The following is a 16,785-nucleotide window of genomic DNA, read 5'->3' as shown; positions in this document are numbered from 1 at the left end:
GGGTTTTGCATTCCCAGCAAAGATCCCTGACCCCTGTCTTCCCCCGCAGTGTACCACTGGGCCGAGATGCGAGCCAAGATGCGCCTCATGGGCTTCAATGCTGAAGCCGTCAAGCCGCTGAACGAGGCGGCGGCCGCCGAGCTGGGCGCCGAGCTGCTGGGCGAGGCCACCGTCTTCATCGTGGGCGGCGGCTGCCTGGTGCTGGAGTACTGGCGCCACCAGGCGTATCAGCGTCGCAAGGAGGGGGAGCAGCGCGCCGCCTGGGACGCGATGCGGGACGAGGGGGGCCGCCTGGCGCTGGCGTTGGAGGCCCTGCAGGCGCAGGTACAGGCGGCGCCGCCGCGGGGCGCCCTGGAGGAGCTGCAGGCACAGATGCAAGAGTTGCGCGCCCAGCTCTGCGCCCTGGACCCGCCGCCCGCGCCCCAGGCAGAGCCCACGCCCGAGGAGTAGGGGGCCGCAGGGCCCTGGTCTCAGACGTGACTGATGCCTGGGCTGCCATGTCTGTCCCCACTGTCCCTTCCTGAACCGGCCCAGCTAATAGCACCAGGTCCCTTTAGAGTCAGAAGGGATCTTGGACTGGGGCTGATCCAACCAGGCTTCTGGTCACCTCCCTACTAACCTGCCCAGTGAGGGGTACCTTCCACTGGGACACCCCCATCCACCGGTGGAACGTTCCAGCCCGACCCCCATCGCCCCACCGCATCCACTGGTTTAGCACTTTGGAATGGAAAAGCAGTGTCTTCCACTGGACCCCACCCATGCACCAACAGGAGGGCCAGCAGGGCACATGGACCATTTAATTTTGTCACTCATACCTCCAACTTACCTGAGGAGTGGTCCTTTCCCTGGGACCCTCATCCATTACACCAGGACACCTCATCCCACTTCTTCACTGGTACCGACCATTGTAGTGAAAATATAGAAACCTCTGATGGACTTCCCTACCCCTTGACCTTCCATCTACCTCACTCTTCTGGGGGGGCAGGGAATAGGATGGATCTTGGTGGGCATTAGCTCCAGTGGGTCTCCCTGTGGCTCTTCTAGTCCACCACTGGTGCCTTGACTGGGGTCCTCCCCTCTTTAAGTGGATCATTCCAACAGATCCCTCCACCCTTTCCTCCATCCAAATCTCCTCTTCAGAGTACTCAGGGATTCCCCCTTACTTCTTGCCTTTGAACTGGACACCCAGTGTCCACCCCCGTCCTTCATGCAAAGGCTTCCTCCACCTGCCCCCTCAGCCCTGAAGTTCACCACCTCCAACCAAATGGAATAATTCCACCAGGTAGTGTTAAGTGTTACCTACCTCACCTATCCCCTGCCAACCCATTGAACCATTAAAGGGGATGTGTTATGAGCTCTGTTATTTCTGAATTCTATTTTTTTTTAGACTGTAAATGTTGTATAATTTAAGGAGCTCTGGGGGAAAGTCATCTTGAGAATGTGTCTGAGAACCACGATGTACGTCTGCAAAATGGGTGGCAGGCTCACTAAAATTAGAGGCTGGGAGGGATCTGGTGGGAAGGGGCCAGTGTCATCCTTTGAGCCCTTTCCCAGATGGGGAAACTGAGGCCCAGGGGAAGCAAAGGGTCTTGTCCAAGGGCACGCGGTCAATAAGGGACTGCCCCTGGCTTTCTCTAGGGTGGTGAAGTGGTTGGGGCAGGGTGGGAAGGAGTGAGGAAGCTGCCTGGTGAGGGGCACAGAGAGGAAGGGAGGCAGGAAGGCCGAGAGGGGCCAGAGGCCACCCTAGCTGCAGGAGTCTGAGGGCAGGTTCGGGTGGGAAGAAGGAAGGTGAGGGGAAGGCAGATTACTGGGGGAGGAAGGGACACGCCCCCATCCTCATGAGAGCAGCCCTTCAAATCACTCCAGAAATCTTAGCATTTATAAAAACTGGCAGATTTATTCCACAGGGGCCCATTTTCAAGAAGCTAAAGGTGAAGGTGGGAGAGGGGAGGTTTCCTCCCCTTTTCCTTTCCCCCTCCTCTTTTTTTCCCCAGGGGGTAAAAATGGCCTGGACCCCAAAACCTACCGAAATAAAAAACCAAAAAACTGAGGTTCTAAAAAGTTACAGCATCTTAATTCCTCATAGAAAAGGGGAAGGAGCCAGAGGGAAGGGAGGTCCCTGGGGTGGGGGGAGCTGCCCCCAGCCTGATGGGACAACCCCCCTTAAATAGCTGTCCCAAGTGGGACAAGCCAGGGGCACAGCATTTAAAAACTCCCCACATCCCATTTTATCAAAACCAAAGAGAAAAAACATTTCCTCCCCCCCAAACCTAAATATATATATATACTTTTTTTTCTTAAAAAACAAAACTTCAAAGGCATTAAGCGTTAAAGTGAATCTAGAACAAGGGAATGTGAAATTCCCTCCTTCCTTCCCCCTTACTGTGGGGTTAATTGGTACATCCCCAGCAGAGGAACCAGCCCCAAGAGGATGGCAGAGGGGAAGGACCAAAGGGAGCAAAGGGTGGGGGCCTCCCCAGCCAATCAGCAGCCAGTATGGGTGTGGGCATGGTGCCAGGGAAGCCACACCCCCTTGGAATTTTCCAAGTGAGATAGGGAGTGGGGAAGACGCATTCCTGTGTAGTCTTCAGCCAATTCCAAGTCAAGTTGAGGCAGGGAAAGCAGGGTGACAGGCGGAGGGCGTGTGCGGAAAGGAGAAACTGGATCTTCTGGGGCCCTGTGGTCAGGGGGAGCCCCGCTTCCTCAGCTCCTGGACAAAGGCTGGAAGGAAACTGGGCAGAGGTCAGGGGCACAGCTTCTTCCCCCTTCCCTTCCAAAACAGGGCTTTCCAAGGGACATGATGCCTCCAAAATAAATGTTTAAAATAAAAAACCACCTCACCTTCAATTATTTCCTCTTTCATTTTCTGCAGTTCCTTCCTCACCTCTTCCAGAAGCTCCTGAAAATGATGGGGTACCAATCAGGAAGGGTACTTGGACTTGCAAAAGTGAATCCCCCCTTTCTTAATGACTGAGGGGCCAGAAGGAGGAGGTTCAAGACCCCTATTACACACACACCACGACATCACTGGCAAGGCCACAAAGTGAGAATTCTAGGGGAGAATTCTGGATCCTTGGAGCCAGAAGGAAAGTACTGGAGAACATCCAGTACCAAGGCTGGCAAATACACTGCAGTCTCCTGCCACCTCCAATTGGTGATAAATGTCTGGGTCCAGTGTACTGAAAAGGATTCTGGGTACTCAACAGAAGTGAGTCCAGTGATAAGATTAGTAAGGTCTGTCATGGGCACTGGGTAAGGTGGTTATGGTGTCTGTGTCATCCCTGACATGATCCAATCTCTCTCCATTTCTCAGACTGGAAAACTGAGGTTCCCAAGGCCTTTTCTAGAATCACATGGCAGGTCAGTGGCAGAGTCTGGACCCAGATCTCCTTTCTATCCCCCGGACCTCACTCCCAGTCCTTTCCCCAAGCTACCTGTTTCACCCTTTCCAGGTCTGACTCATCACTGGAGCTGGGCGTAGAGGGTTGGGCCTCGGAAGTGGTCACTGAAGAAGATGACTTCATCCTGGGAGAGTTGGTGTGGTTTGGGGCGGAAATGAGGTTAGAGAGAGGGTCTGCCTCCCCTGCCTCCCATTCCAGGGGTCACACAGTGTTCCTCCCTACAAATTTGGCAAATTCAACTATTTTGGGGGGTGGGGCCCCAGTATTGATGGCCCACCTTGGCAAGGTTGTGCTGTTCTTCTCCCAGGGTCTCCGCACAGATTCTAGGGGACAGGCAATAAATCAAAAAGATCAGGGACAAGGAATGCCCTGCCTCAATCTTTCTCCCCAGCCTCATCAGCCCCTGTTCAAAGAACCATCTCAGGAGACTACAATCCCCAGCACTGTTTGTACAGACTCTCCCATCGACGTGTGTTATATGTGAGAAGCGGGCATCCTGGGACTTGTAGTTCCTGTGACTAGACTGGGCTCTCACTCACCACTGTGGGCTGGGACTCTGGCCTCTGGCTCCTCCTGCTGGTGGGAAATAAAACTGTCATGAGCCAAGGGCTTCCCTGGTGGCGCAGTGGTTAAGAATCCACCTGCCAATGCAGGGGACAGGGGTTTGAGCCCTGGTCCGGGAAGATCCCACGTGCCACGGAGCAACTAGGCCAGTGTGCCCCAACTACTGAGCCTGCACTCTAGAGCCCGCAAGCCACAGCTACTGAGCCCATGACCCACAACTACTGAAGCCCGCGCGCCTAGAGCCCGTTCTCCACAACAAGAGAAACCACGGCAATGAGAAGCCTGCACACCGCAACCAAGAGTAGCCCCCGCTCAGCACAACTAGAGAAAGCCCGCGCGCAGCAACGAAGACCCAATGCAGCCAAACATAAATAAATTTAATAAATTAAAAAAAAAAAAGAAACTGTCATGAGCCAGCCCCCCCACCCCCGACGCCGCACCTCTGCTCATTTTCCTCCTCCACCTTCAAACCTAGCCCATTCCTGTCACAGCCCCCTCCCCGATATTCCTACACAAACGGTACATCCTAAGGGGTATATGGCAGGAAGAGCCCCTGACCCACATTGGCAGATTCATCCTTGGCGGTTTTCTCCCCAACTTGTGTGGCTTTCCTTCTGTAAGAGAGAAGGGCAAAAACAGATGGCTTCAGCCCTCCCTCAGCCACTCAACAATTCCCTTCCCCGGAGCTCTAGAAAGGTGGATTCTAGCGTGCAGACTTCTGGAATTTGTCAGGGCTAAGAAAATTTTAGTTTTAGAAGTTAAAGAGAGTACTGCTCTCGAACTGGGGTGGGGCTCTCCGATTCCCACGTTTGGGAGTAACACAATTCTAAGGGCGGAGTTCCCAGGTTCTGAGGCAGGATCTCCTAAGGTCCTGGAATTCTGGGGTTTAGAACATTCCAGAGGCTACCTGGGTGGTTGCAAACCTCAGCCATCTCAGGAGAATGCAATCCCCATCATTATATCCCAAACCTGGCTATCAAAGGGCGAACTTTCACCCAAAGAAACCAACTAACTGGGAATCTGAGCCCTCCCCCCCACCCGGCCCTACTGAACAGGAATCTCCAGGTGATAACTGCTGGTCTGAGGGGTGTGTTCCAAGGGCTTTCTGCGGCTATTAAGGGCTCCAGGCTCAGGCTCACCTCCGGGCCAGCATGGCATTCATCTCTTCCATGAGCCCCCCGCCCGTGCTTCGACTGCTCTCAACTTTGGGGGCCAAGGGCCCCCCTGAGGCCTCCTCCTGCTGGAGAAATTACAAAGAGGTGGGGGTTTATAGGCGGGCCTCCTGGCCTTCCAGCCCTCCTGTGAGGCTCCCAGGAAACTCTGGCCTCATCCCATTATAATATCAGGCCCCGTCAACCCACACCCGCTTTGCCTGCCCCCCTCACCTTGCTGACTTTCCTGAGTTTGGCTCCGGCAATGGCTGCGGCCAGGCCGGGGGCCCCAGTCCCTCCACCACTGGGGCCTTGTGCTGTGGGGAGAGGGGGCGCAGGGGGTGGGCCTCCCCCTGCTCCATGCCCCCCAGCCGAGATCCCCGAGGAGGAGAGACCAGGGGGTGGGGGGGGACCCGGAGGAGGGGGAGGTCCTGGAGGCGGGGGTGGTCCCCCAGCTGTGGGAGCAGCTGGGCCTCCTGTAAGAAACACGAAAAAGGAGGGGTGCTGAGAGAGAAGCCTTATTCTCTGTTGTCCGGCTGGCCCACCCCCTCCTCTGGGGTGGTCACCCGAGCCCCGAGGCCATTCGAGCAATCACCTGCGTTGGAGACCCTGCGTTCCCGCTCCATGAGCTCCGACTGCTGCTGCCTGCGGAGGGAAGGCGAGCTGCCATCACTCAGAGCCCCAGGCTGGCCAGCAACTTCCCGGATCGCCCCTCAGAGGTCTCCAGCGAGGCTGGCTCCTAAGCCCCACTCATGTCCTCCATTCCCCAGGGGCCAGGAAAGGGTTGCAGGGGGAGGACAGGGACAGAGCGAGAGCAAGAGGCGAGCAATCTAGTCATCAGACTGTCAAGAACACCAGAATACAGAACACCCAGGATCCTCTAGACAACCAAATTCTGGACTCTGGGAATCTGGGGGACCAGGATTTGAAGGGTCAGAAGGTTCTGCAACTCTGGGTGTCAGGAGTTTTTCAAACTCCAGGAGGTGGGGGGTTTCTGAAAGAGGTCCGTTTCTAGTCCCCTGGGAGTTGGAACATTCTGAAAACTGCAAGTTGGAGAGGTCTGAACTCTAGGAGTCAGGGGTTCTGGAACAATCTACAACTCGGGCAGCAGTAGGGTTCCCCACCCAGGGACTGGCCCCACCTTTTCTGTTGCTCCATCTCCTCTGGGGAGGGGCCGTTCTGGACAGACCAAGTGGGCGGTGCCGTAGGCGGTGTCGGCGGGGGCGGAGGCCCACCTCCTGGAAGGTGAGAGTAAAGGCTGCTGAGTCACCCAGGAAGCGGGCGCCACCCCTCAGCACGTTCCCTCGGCTCTCCCGGGCCTCCCAGGGACTCTGCGATGAGGGGTCAGCACGAGCTTCCCCTGGCTGAGCTGATGTCAGGTGGGTGCTGGGAGGATGCCCAGGTCACAGGCGGAACAGCAAAGGCCCAGAGAGGGGAGCCGCTTGCCCCAAGTCCTGCAGACCCGAATTTGCAGGAACAAGGCTTGAAATCAGGCCCACTCCGGCATCCAGGCTCTTAGGGCACCTGTCACAGCTGCTCAGACTGCCCCACCTGAAGATCCAGGCTCTTAGGGCACCTGTCACAGCCGCTCAGACCGCCCCACCCGAAGACCCAGGAAAGGCTGACAGCCTCTTCCTCACCCCCCCTCAGGCCTCTGGCTCCCATGTATTTTTCTGTGCCTCGGACAAGCAGGCCCCTCCCCACTAGCCCTGAAGCCGCTCCAGGAAGCAAACACCTCCGCCATTTGGTGATTTGTGACCCCACATGCATAGCCGTCACTTTGCTCCTCAAAGTGTACTGTTTATGGACCGGTAGCCTTGGCGTCACCAGGGAGCTTGTTAGAAGTACAGAGGCTCAGGCCCCGGCCAACCCAACTGAATCGGAATCTGCGTTTCTCCTAGATGATTCGTGGGCACATTCCAGTTTAAGAAATACCAACTGAAGGTTTTTTCTTAATACTGTTGCCTGAAAACTAACCGATGATGACATAAGTCAGTATAATGGTTACCTGGGGAAAGGGCACAAGGAACTTTCTGGAGGCTGGAAATATCTATATCTTGATCTGGGAGGTCACACAGGAGTGTGCATGTGTAAAAATTCCTGGAGCAAAATGTACTCTCAGGAACCATGCGTTTTATACGTGGGTGCACTCGGGGCACACAGGAACCCACAAAACCCTCATAATAATTCTCCACAGAAGTTGTCAATTGGCCTCATTTTCAGATGAGTAAACCGAGGCCAAGTGGTGAAGTGGCGGCCCCAGGCCACACGGCAGGGCTCGGTGGTCCCCTCTGCCCGCTCTCTCTAACCTTCCAATGCCTCTAGGGCGCTGGCCATGCCGGCGGCAAACTGTGTTGCATCCTCCTTGCTGCCGAAGTTGAGGCCCCAGACCTGGCGGGCGTCACGCCACTGGTGGAAGTTGGGGGTGGCCTGGTTATACTTGACACCCCGGACGATGGCGCAGTTGATGACCACCTGGCGGGGGGGGAAAGTGGGTGAGGAGTGGTGGGGCGCAGTGGGTGGAGGGGGCGGGGAGGGAAGCCTCACCTGCTGATCTGGCTGCATCTTCCGGCCGACCACGCGGAAGGAGTTGGCAGTGGGGTTATGATAGATCTGGACGCGGCTGAAGGCCTGGGGGCCCGTGCCAGCAGGCAGCCATCGCTTGTTGCTGTCATCATAGAGCATCACAGTGGCCCGGCTGGAGCAGACAACCGTCTCACTGCCCGGAGGGAGGAAAGGGGAGAGAGGCCAGTTAGCTGAGGGGAGCCTGGCACCCTCCCTCCGGGGGCCGGTCACCTTCTCCATCTGGGGCCCCCTGGGAGAGTAGGAGACACAAAGACAGTGTGAGAGGAAGAGGGACCCATGGAAAGGCAGAGGAAGACAGGCAGACGGGGAGAGAGGGCTGGGGACAGACCCTTGAAGAGACCCAGACAGGGAGACTGGGAGAGAAAAGACAGACGGGATAGAGAGACAGACAGACTCGGAGAGTCAGACAAAGAGACAAACAGGGGATGGGAGACAGACAAGGAAAGAGACAGACAGTCAGATGGGGGGAAAGAAGACAGGAAGAGGAAGAGTCAGACAGACTGGAAGAGACAAACATACAGACTGATGCAGAGAGAGAGCTGAGAAAGGAATCAGACTGACGTAGCGGAGACAGACTGAAAGACAGACAGACAGAGGAGTAGTGGGGGAAAACAGATGGAAAGGCAGGGAGCAGAGAAAGATACAGAAATGGAGAGACAGGCAGATGGAGAAAGACAGAGAGATGGACAGAGAGACTGAGGCAGTCTGAGAGATGCAGAGTGAGCTGGAGGAGGGGGCCCGGGAGAAGCGGATGGAAGGGGCGGGGCAGGAGCTCTGGGCAGTGCTGGGAACCAGCCCCTGCCTGGTGCCCTTGGAGCCTCAGTTTCCCCATCTCTGCTGGGGTGCTCGGAGCCCCCCCTTCCCCCAACCACCTCTCCCCACTCAGGAGGAGGAAGCTGAGGCTCAGGGAGGGGAAGGGTGAGGCTTGCAGCAAGTTGGGGACCAAGGCTAGATTCCTGCTGCCAACCCCGTCCCTCCGGCCCCCCTGGCGCCAACGGCCATCAGTGGACACTCACTGCTCCGTGTCAGGCAGGGACCCAGACAGCCCCGGCCCCACCCTCCAGGGCAGGAGAGCATCACAGTGGCCTGTCCTGTCCGCAGACAGTGATAATCCAAGACCAGGCCTGGGGTGCCCAGAAGGAGTGCCTGCCCCAGCCTGGGGATCAGAGACTTCCTGGAGGAGGTGACATCTGACTTAGCCTTGTGGGGAGGGGGTCAGTAAACTGGTTCAGGGTTCAGGATCTGATATCCACAGATGTAGGTTCAAATCCCCGTTGGGCCACCTACTCCATATGACTCAGGCAAGCAGCCTTCCCACATGAGAGAAGGCATCTTCCTTGCCTGCAGACTGGGGAAATGACAGACCCCACCTCCCCCAGGGCAGTGGGAGAAGCAGATGAGTCTGGACATGTAAAGTGCTTGGCACAGTGCCTGGCATGTACTGAGTGCTGAGTAACTGTCAGCATCCTTTCCACGGGCACCCTGAACAGGTACCCCTGGGTCCCTGGACAGCCACATCCCTCCCACCCCCTACCAGTCCTTCTGGGGAGGTTCAATGCCCTCCTCCCCCAGTGGGGAAACTCAGGCTCCCAGACAGGAAGTGACTTGCCCAAGGTCACACACAAACCAGGGGGAAGCAATGGTCCCCACCCCCACCGGACTTTTTCCTGAAAAGAAGAAGTTGGTGGTCAGAGGTTTCCGGGGAGAGAAATTATACCCCACAATGGCTCTGTCTCTACCAGGGCTGGGGGCTGGTGCATAACACTGACGCTGTAAAAGACAAGGCAGGGAAAGCCCCTCAGCAGACCCAGATCTGGGTTCCTAGGCCAGGAAGCTGAGGCCCCAGACCCTCCCTCCAGGTTTACATAATTGGGGCACCTCCCTCTTATCAGGCACTTCAGCTGCTCAGATGCCCTAAGCCCTTTCCTCAGAGTCTCTCATTTTATTCTCACTGCAGCCCTTCTGGATGGGCTATTTCATCCTCATTCTGCAAGGACTACAAACAGAGGCCCAGAAAGGTTGCGTGACTCGCCTGTGGTCACACAGCTAGTAAGTAGCACAGCAAGGGTTTGAACCCAAGCCACCTGGCTCCCAAGTCCACAATCTTAACCACCGGGGACTGTGTGGGCCCTACCCAAACACCAGGTGCTGTTTCCAGACAAGTGCAGCCTCAGGGGCTCTTTCTGGCTTCCACTGCCCCTGGCAGGGCAGGGTTAAGGCCTCGCCCACACCTGCCACCCACACCCAGGGCAGACTCTGCCCAGGTGCCCGGGGCCTTCGTTGCTACCCAACCCTGGCTGCACTTTGCTCTCCCAAGCGACCCTGCCCTGCTGAGTCTCTGGACTGGCCAGAGAGCTGGATGTCTGCAGAATGACCCCAGACTGGTCTTGTCCCTCTCCAGGCTGTGGTGTCCCCATTACAGCAAAAGGATCCTGTTAAAACACAAGTCAGATCGTGCCCCTCCTCTTCTTGGAAGCTCCCGTGGCAGCTCCCACAGAATTTTTATTCTGGCCAAGTTCTCTCCAGGGCCTTCGTGATCTGTGTGATCTCTGATCTCTGATCTCCCTTCCTTCCCCCCAGCTTGCTGTTCCAGCCCCACTGGCCTCCGCGCTGCTCCTTCAACGTGCCAGACACATTCCTACCGCAGGCTGGTGCTCTTGTTCTCCCTCATCCTGGATTTTCACCTCCTTCGGGTCGCCACTTAGCCGACACCTCTTCCAAGAAGCCCTCCCTGACTACACTATCTGGAAAAGCTCCTCTCCCTCTCACTGCACGTCCCACGTTTCATAGCACCTGATCCCTGCCTGACAGATCCCTGTCTCCCCTACCAAAAGGTCAGGACCATGAGGGCTGGGATTTTTGTCCTTTCTGCTGTGTCCTCGGAACCTAGAATCATGCCTAGGACATAGTAGGTATCCAAGAGTTGTTAAATTAGCCATCTATAAAAAAGGAAAAGCTTTTAACAATGGCAGCTGGTATTTATTGGTTAGCCTGTGTACCAGACATTGTTCTAGGTACTGAGCTGCAAGTTCCACAGTGAACCTTGCAATGACCTCATGAGATGGACTCTGGTGCTCACCCTTTTTACAGATGAGGAACCGTGGCCACAGAGAGGTGAAGACAGTTATCCCAGGTCGTGCAGCAAACAAGCAGAGGGGCTCATATCTGAACCAAGTTCCCCACCACCACCACCGCCCCCCCCCCGGCAATGTTCTTAACCTTATTTAAAGATGAGAAAACAGCTAAGCTGATTTTTTTTTTTTAAGGCAAGGTATAAAGTGGTGTGTATCAGAAGTATTTTTTTTTAAAAAAAGAAAAGGTGGGGAGGATATAAATACCTCTGCACACAGAGTGGTGATATATGCAGAAGCTGCTTCTCAGGTGACTAACCGTGGCTGCCTCTGAGGCACTGGGGACCCGGGGGCCTGAGGAGGCAGGAAGTGGACATTTTGTACCGTTTACCTTCTTGAATTGCTTGATTATGACTTTTCTTTTCATTTTGTTTTAACATGGGCTGGTATTACCTATAAAAAACGAATTCATTACTTAAGTTCAAAAAATAAAACTATAAACTAGGCAAAAAGCTAGAATGGAAAAATCCCACAGCCAGGAAGCAGGGAGTGAGATGGAAATGGGGTCTGCCTAATTCCAGTGGTCTCTGGGGTCTCATACCCTCAATTGGACATGAGAGCCTTAATCCCCAACCAGCCCAGAACTCTCCCACAAGTCCTCCCATTCTGGTAAACTCTAGCATGTGGTAGATAAAAGAAGGTTCAAGTCACCCCCTCGCTGTGTGGCTTCCCGTCTCTGAACCTCAGTTTCCAGCCCTGGAAGCCATAACTCACTGGGGTTTGGTAAGGATTGAAAGAGATTAAAAGAAGCCCTAAGCACAGGACTTGGAATTTGGCAAGGATTCATATGAGGGAGCTGAGAGGCAATATAGGAGGGAGAGAGCTTCTCATCACGGGAGGCAATCAAACATAGTCACTCTAGTTTACTCAAACCTTCCATATTAGAGGCTTGCCCTTCCTTTCACCCCTTCATCCTATAGCCCCTTAAACCGCAAAACTTGTGATCTACCCCCCAAAGCCCCAGGCACACACAACCTTTCCAAACTACAAATCTTTGAAGAAACCCTGGATAGAAACTCAGATGTAGGGTCTGCAGGGCTTGTATGGGTTCACTCTAGTCCTTCCTCCCTGACAGGCCTCAGTTCCCCATAAGTGATTAGGAAGGTAACTGGGTTCCTTTTTGTTTATCGGCATTATCTTAAGTGTTGGTACAGTGAAAGCATGTTACTTGTATTATTATTATTTTTTTAAAGGCCACTAAAGGTTTGATTTTCCTTTTTCTCTAATAGTATAATACTCTGGAAAGAGGCCTGGGTTCAAATTCAGGCTTGCCCACTTCCAATCTGACTTTAATAGGCAATTTGCTTAATTTCTCTGTGCCTCAGTTTTCCCATCTGGGGAAGGGGGACGGTTCTAATAGTATCAATCTCTTAGAATTGTTGTGAGGATTAAATTGAATCAGGCACCTAGTACAGTGCCTGGCACAAAGTAGATGCTTGATCAGATGGTCTCTCATTATTTAAAAAAAAAAAACAACAATAATAATTACTATTATTGGAAGAGGAAAGAAATGAACCAAACACTTCTTGAGTCCCTTCTGCCCTGAGATTCTCAGACCTCTGCCCCACTTCCCAGAATTCCAGCTCAGAGTCCCGGACACAGCAGACACTCAACAAATATTTGTCAAACTGGGAGAAAAGGAACTGTATCTTGTAATTTTCCATCTTAACATCCTCTCTTCCAACTGCCCCCAAGACTGTCCCCAGCCAAATCAGCCAGAAATCTGAGGATCCCAGCCCCCTCCCCTCCCTCAATACTGCTTAGGAATTTCTGAGGGATCTTGGGCCAGGCCTTTCTCTCTTTGAGCCTCAGTTTCCCCAGCTGCCCCCAGACAAGGCCATGGGTCTTTCTGAATCCTTCCTAGCTGTCCTGGGAGAAGGGGCACAGCCCAGTAAGTCGGGTGTGGCCATCAGAAGGGAAGACCCCTCAGGAGGTGGGAGTAACTCTCTGGTGAGACAGGCATCAGCTCGACTTCTGCCCACCTCCCAGGAGGTGGGAGGTTTGGTCGTGGCCAGCAGTAGGGGGGCCTTGTGGGAGGGCCAGGGCCTCGGGGACTGGGGGCGGGGAGGCTGGCCCAGACATTGCTCCTGCCCTTTTACGGTCTCAGTGAGTGAGGCAGCACTAACTCGGACATCCGCCATCCGCCTTCCACCGTGCCTGGGACCGGAAACGCGGCGGGGTGGGGGGGGTGGGGGGGAGGCAAGGGGCGGGGCTGGGGGGCAGTGGGAGAGGAGAGCCCCCCAGGAAGAAGGTGAAGGAAGAGAGCCTGACTCCCGAAAACCGCCCCCTCTCCCGGGCCAGACCTTGAAGGGATGTTGCTATAATGGGGGAAAGGGTAGGCAGGAAGTCTTGTGGGTGTCTGTGGGTGCCCCCTTGCTCCAAATTTTCCAGCAATCCCTTTACAGCAGAAGGAACAAATGTACGAGGGGGATTCTCTACTGACCGTAAAAACGAATGCCACCCTATGTCAGAGGGCAGGGGTATGGGGAATGTGGGAGGATGTGGGCGCCAGGGGGTTAATCCCCAGCCGCCCCCAGGGGCCTCCCCCTCGAGCTGGGGGCTTTGGGGCAGGAAGTCCCTGACAGCGTAGAGGAAGGGAGATAGTATTGTCAGGCTCAGGCCTCAAGGGAGAGATTATGGGGGGCCAGGGGAAAGGAAGAATAAGGGGGGGGCTAGTCGGGTCCCCCAGCCGCACGGGCCCCGCCCTCAGGTGAGCCCAGGAGTTTTGAGGGAGGCCCGGGAAAGACAAAATCCCTGGGTCCCTTCGGCCCCCAGCCCCCAGGATTAAATTCCTGGGAAGATTGCTGGAACTCTCTGGGAAGCCTGGGTCCCTTGGGGAGAGGGCTATGACCTTGACGCTTTGCAACGCCCCCTCCTCCAACCGCACAACTCGGGACTGCTGGGGAAGGGGGGGCGGTGTTGAGAGAAGGGGGAGGCGCCGTGGTGGGGAAAGCAGCCGGCCCACGGCGCTCTTTGCCGGCCCCTCCCCACACCAGCTGTCTCGACAGGTGAGTCAGGAAGACAAAGGCCCCCCTTCCCCCAGCTGCCGCGCCCCCTCCCTCCCCAGGGCCGTGCAGGTTGGGGAGAGGGGCCGCCCTTCTGGCCCGGGGCCGGGGAGCCGCCCTCGGCCCAGAGCGCTCGCTCGGTCCTAGGCACAGCCTGTTTTAAGCAAATTGTGGGTGGGGAGCGGCGGGGGAGGGGAGTCCCAGCCAGACTCTGGAGGCTGCGTCTGGGTCCGTGGATCCGTCCACACCAACCTCCTCCACAGGAGGATGAGCCCCCCAAATTTAGGGGGTTAAGTACCCCCGAAGTTAAGGAGCAAGGTCGCTCTTGAGAAGACTTTTTCCAGCGCCACGTAAAAGGGGACCCCCGAAAACCAAAGTCTACGTCTCAATCTCTCTTCCAGGTCCCAGGGACCCCCAAACCGGCCCCCCACAATCCCTCTAGGGGCCGGGTTGAGATTTCGGGGGAGTCTGAGCCCTGCCTAAATCCTAGCCTCCCTGCGGGGAGTATTTGCCAACTTCAAGGTCCTCTGAAAAAGTCTTTTAAAAATTCGGGAGTCCTTGGAGCGCCCCCAAATCTAAGGGCTCCCGGGAGAACCTCACCGGCACCACGCGGAGCCTTGAGAGTCAAGGGGAAGTGGTCAGTATTTGGAGCTCGTCAAAGGGGGCTCGGCCTCAAATCCGAGGTTCCCAGTGCCCGGTCCCCAAATACCAGCCCGGAGCAAGCTGGGGGGAGGGGGACAAAGGCGGGGCGGGAGCTCGCGCCGGGCGGGGAAGGGTCTGAAGGCAGTTCGAGGCTCACCTCATGGCTGCTCGGCGGGCGGGCGGAGCGCCCACGGGGTAGGTGCTCCCGGGGCGCCCCTGGCTTGAGGTTCAGGGGTTCAGGGCTGGCTCCAGGTTCTGCTCAGTCTCCCCCAGGGTCCCGCCCCATAGAGTCCGGCTTCCTGGGGGGAACGTGGACAGGGCCGGGGCGGGTCCTCGGGCGCCTCCTCTCTCGGGGGCTCTGATCGGGGGTCCCGGCAGCAGAAAGGGGGTGCGGCGTCCCCTCCCCGGCGCGCCCCCTCGGCCGGCGGCGGCTACAATGTTACTCTTACTACTGTACTTCTCTTCGCTACATTTCGTTCCAAAATTCCACTCCCCGCACCCATAATGCCCTGCGCCTTAAAGGGGCCGCGGACACCTCAAGGCGGTGAGGTTGAGGGGGGTGGAGGGTGCTTAAAAGGGCAACGCGGAACCTTAGACTTCCGCTATTTCCCTCTTCCCCAACGTTACTGCATAGCGATACACTCTGGGGGTCACCCCCCCCAAATTAGAGGGGAAGTTTGATGGAGGGGAAGGGATTCTTCCTTGATCCTTCGTTCTCTCCCACGATGGAAATTCTTAGGGGAATATCAATGGGGGCACAATTTCTTCTCACCCTCCCCATCGACTTCTCCATTTCTTTACATTCTACTCAGTTTGGGGGGCGAAGAGGACCTTCTGGTCAAGCATAGATTCTCTCAAATTTTGTCCCTTAAATCCTGCCTTCGGAGCCCTCAACGGTCTCTCTCCACCAATTTATGAGGGATTACTAAGGGGCGAAGCCCCTCCCCCGCCGAAGAGCGGAATGGGTGGGGAGGGGGCCCACTCCTCTCACTGCCCCCCCCCCCCCCGCTCCGCCCGCCCTGGGAAGGTGAGGAGGAAGTGGGCCGAGGGGGCGCGGCTGGCCGCTGACTCACAGCCGCAGGGTGTGTGTGGGGCGAGGCGGGGGTGGGGGTGGGGGTTATGGGGTGTGTGTGTGCGGCGCTGGACCTCGGTGGGAATGGGACTCCCAGTCCCTGTGTGAATAAGGCCCCTTGTCCCCTCTCCACGCACGCCCCGCCGTGACTCAGTTTCGTCTGCGGAGGATGGTGGGATCATCCAGCAATCCGAGGGAACGGAGGTGGGGGACCCTCCCTAAGCCGGCTCCCGGGAGCCCCCTCCCCCCACGCGCCAGATTCGGGCTGAGCCCCAACACCCTCCCAGGCTTCCGCCACTGGTCCTGCAGACTCCGCCTTACGTGACGTCACCAATATGTTCACGCCCCTCTCGTAGAGCGCCACCTGGCCTGGGTAAGGTGCCTTAGGCTGGGGCAGGAAACTGGGGAATCAGTTCGACATTTAGAAATGGATAAATTGAGGCCTGGAGGCAGGAAGTAAATCTGGGGTATAGCCCTCTTGCCTGAGCCACCAGGACTCCAGTGGTGCAAGGTATGAGTGTAAAACAACTCTTGGGGCCCAGCTGACTAGGTGAGGGAATCAAGATTCCCAGGCTTTTTTTTTCCAAGAGGAATCTGCTGCTGGGTGCCGTTCCTGATCTCCTTCACCTCATTCTTCTAGGCCATGCTCTGACATTAATTCTTCTCTAAAGAATGGAGTAATCCTCTCCCCTTATCCACCCCACTCTGGGAAACCTTGAACCCTGATCTATGGTAGGTTATAATTGTTTCTCTGTGTGTCTCCTCAGACTGAGTTCTTTGGGGACAGAGGTAGACTTAATCAATTTCTGAGCCTTACTAACCCAGCCAGGCCCAGAACAGCAGCTCAACACGTATTTACATTTATCCAACTGCATGAAAACCCCAGTTCTGTGTGACCATGGGCAAGTCCTTTCTCCTCTCTGGGTCTCAGCTTTCCCATCTGTGAAATGGGAGGGGTGGTGCTTCTGTGTGCCACCTACACTATAGTCAGCAAACTTTTTCTATAAATGTCCAAATAGTAAATACTTTAGGCATATTAAACATAGGGCCTCTTTTGCATATTTTTTTACAGCCCTTTAAAAATGTAAAAACCATTCTTAGCCCAAGTGCTGTACCAAACAGGTAGCAAGACCCCTGCACTAGAGAAACTCCTGCATATGTACACAGGAGCCTGATCAAGGATCTTTACGGCAGCAGTGACGTAAGGGCAAGAAATTGGAAACAACCTAAATA

The 16,785-nt window shown here is 55.7% G+C and overlaps 2 protein-coding genes across 7 annotated transcripts in view; one reads left to right on the top strand and one right to left on the bottom strand.

Moving 5' to 3' along the window:
• The window catches only part of OPA3 (outer mitochondrial membrane lipid metabolism regulator OPA3), a 66,242-nt gene extending 63,963 nt beyond the window's left edge, over nt 1–2,279 (top strand). The window contains exon 2 of the mRNA XM_073796035.1: nt 50–2,279. Within this exon, the coding sequence (XP_073652136.1) occupies nt 50–450 (401 nt within the window). The 3' untranslated portion in view covers nt 451–2,279. The remainder of the gene's footprint in view (nt 1–49) is intronic.
• On the bottom strand, nt 1,872–14,962 carry VASP (vasodilator stimulated phosphoprotein). 6 transcript variants are annotated; one of them, XM_033844178.2, is made up of 14 exons: nt 14,638–14,960; nt 11,041–11,127; nt 7,664–7,835; nt 7,426–7,591; nt 6,258–6,354; nt 5,712–5,761; nt 5,351–5,592; nt 5,105–5,205; nt 4,528–4,579; nt 3,941–3,977; nt 3,679–3,724; nt 3,435–3,525; nt 2,842–2,899; nt 1,872–2,721 (listed from the first exon to the last, which is right to left on the bottom strand). In XM_033844178.2, exons 3-14 carry the CDS (start codon nt 7,799–7,801, stop codon nt 2,684–2,686), a joined length of 1,116 nt encoding a protein of 371 aa, XP_033700069.1. In that variant the 5' UTR covers nt 7,802–7,835; nt 11,041–11,127; nt 14,638–14,960; the 3' UTR covers nt 1,872–2,683. The 6 variants fall into 6 exon arrangements, with proteins under 6 accessions (XP_033700069.1, XP_033700068.1, XP_033700066.1 ...); XM_033844177.2 differs by lacking the exon at nt 11,041–11,127 and having other exon boundaries at nt 1,872–2,732; nt 14,638–14,962; XM_033844175.2 differs by lacking the exon at nt 11,041–11,127 and having other exon boundaries at nt 3,941–3,974.
• Nucleotides 14,963–16,785: the final 1,823 nt, after the last annotated feature.

The sequence above is a fragment of the Tursiops truncatus genome, chromosome 19 (assembly GCF_011762595.2).
Source record: "Tursiops truncatus isolate mTurTru1 chromosome 19, mTurTru1.mat.Y, whole genome shotgun sequence".
NCBI lineage: Eukaryota > Metazoa > Chordata > Mammalia > Artiodactyla > Delphinidae > Tursiops > Tursiops truncatus.
This window is presented reverse-complemented; position numbering and strand designations above follow the sequence as displayed.

Bases quoted from the DNA above. Each gene is read 5' to 3' on its own strand.
- VASP (XM_033844173.2), bottom strand. The intron at 6,355-7,425 runs GTTAGAGAGAGC...CTCACCTTCCAG, and splicing joins CGCCCTAGAGGCATTGGAAG to GAGGTGGGCCTCCGCCCCCG. The intron at 5,206-5,350 runs GTGAGGGGGGCA...TAATTTCTCCAG, and splicing joins AACTCAGGAAAGTCAGCAAG to CAGGAGGAGGCCTCAGGGGG.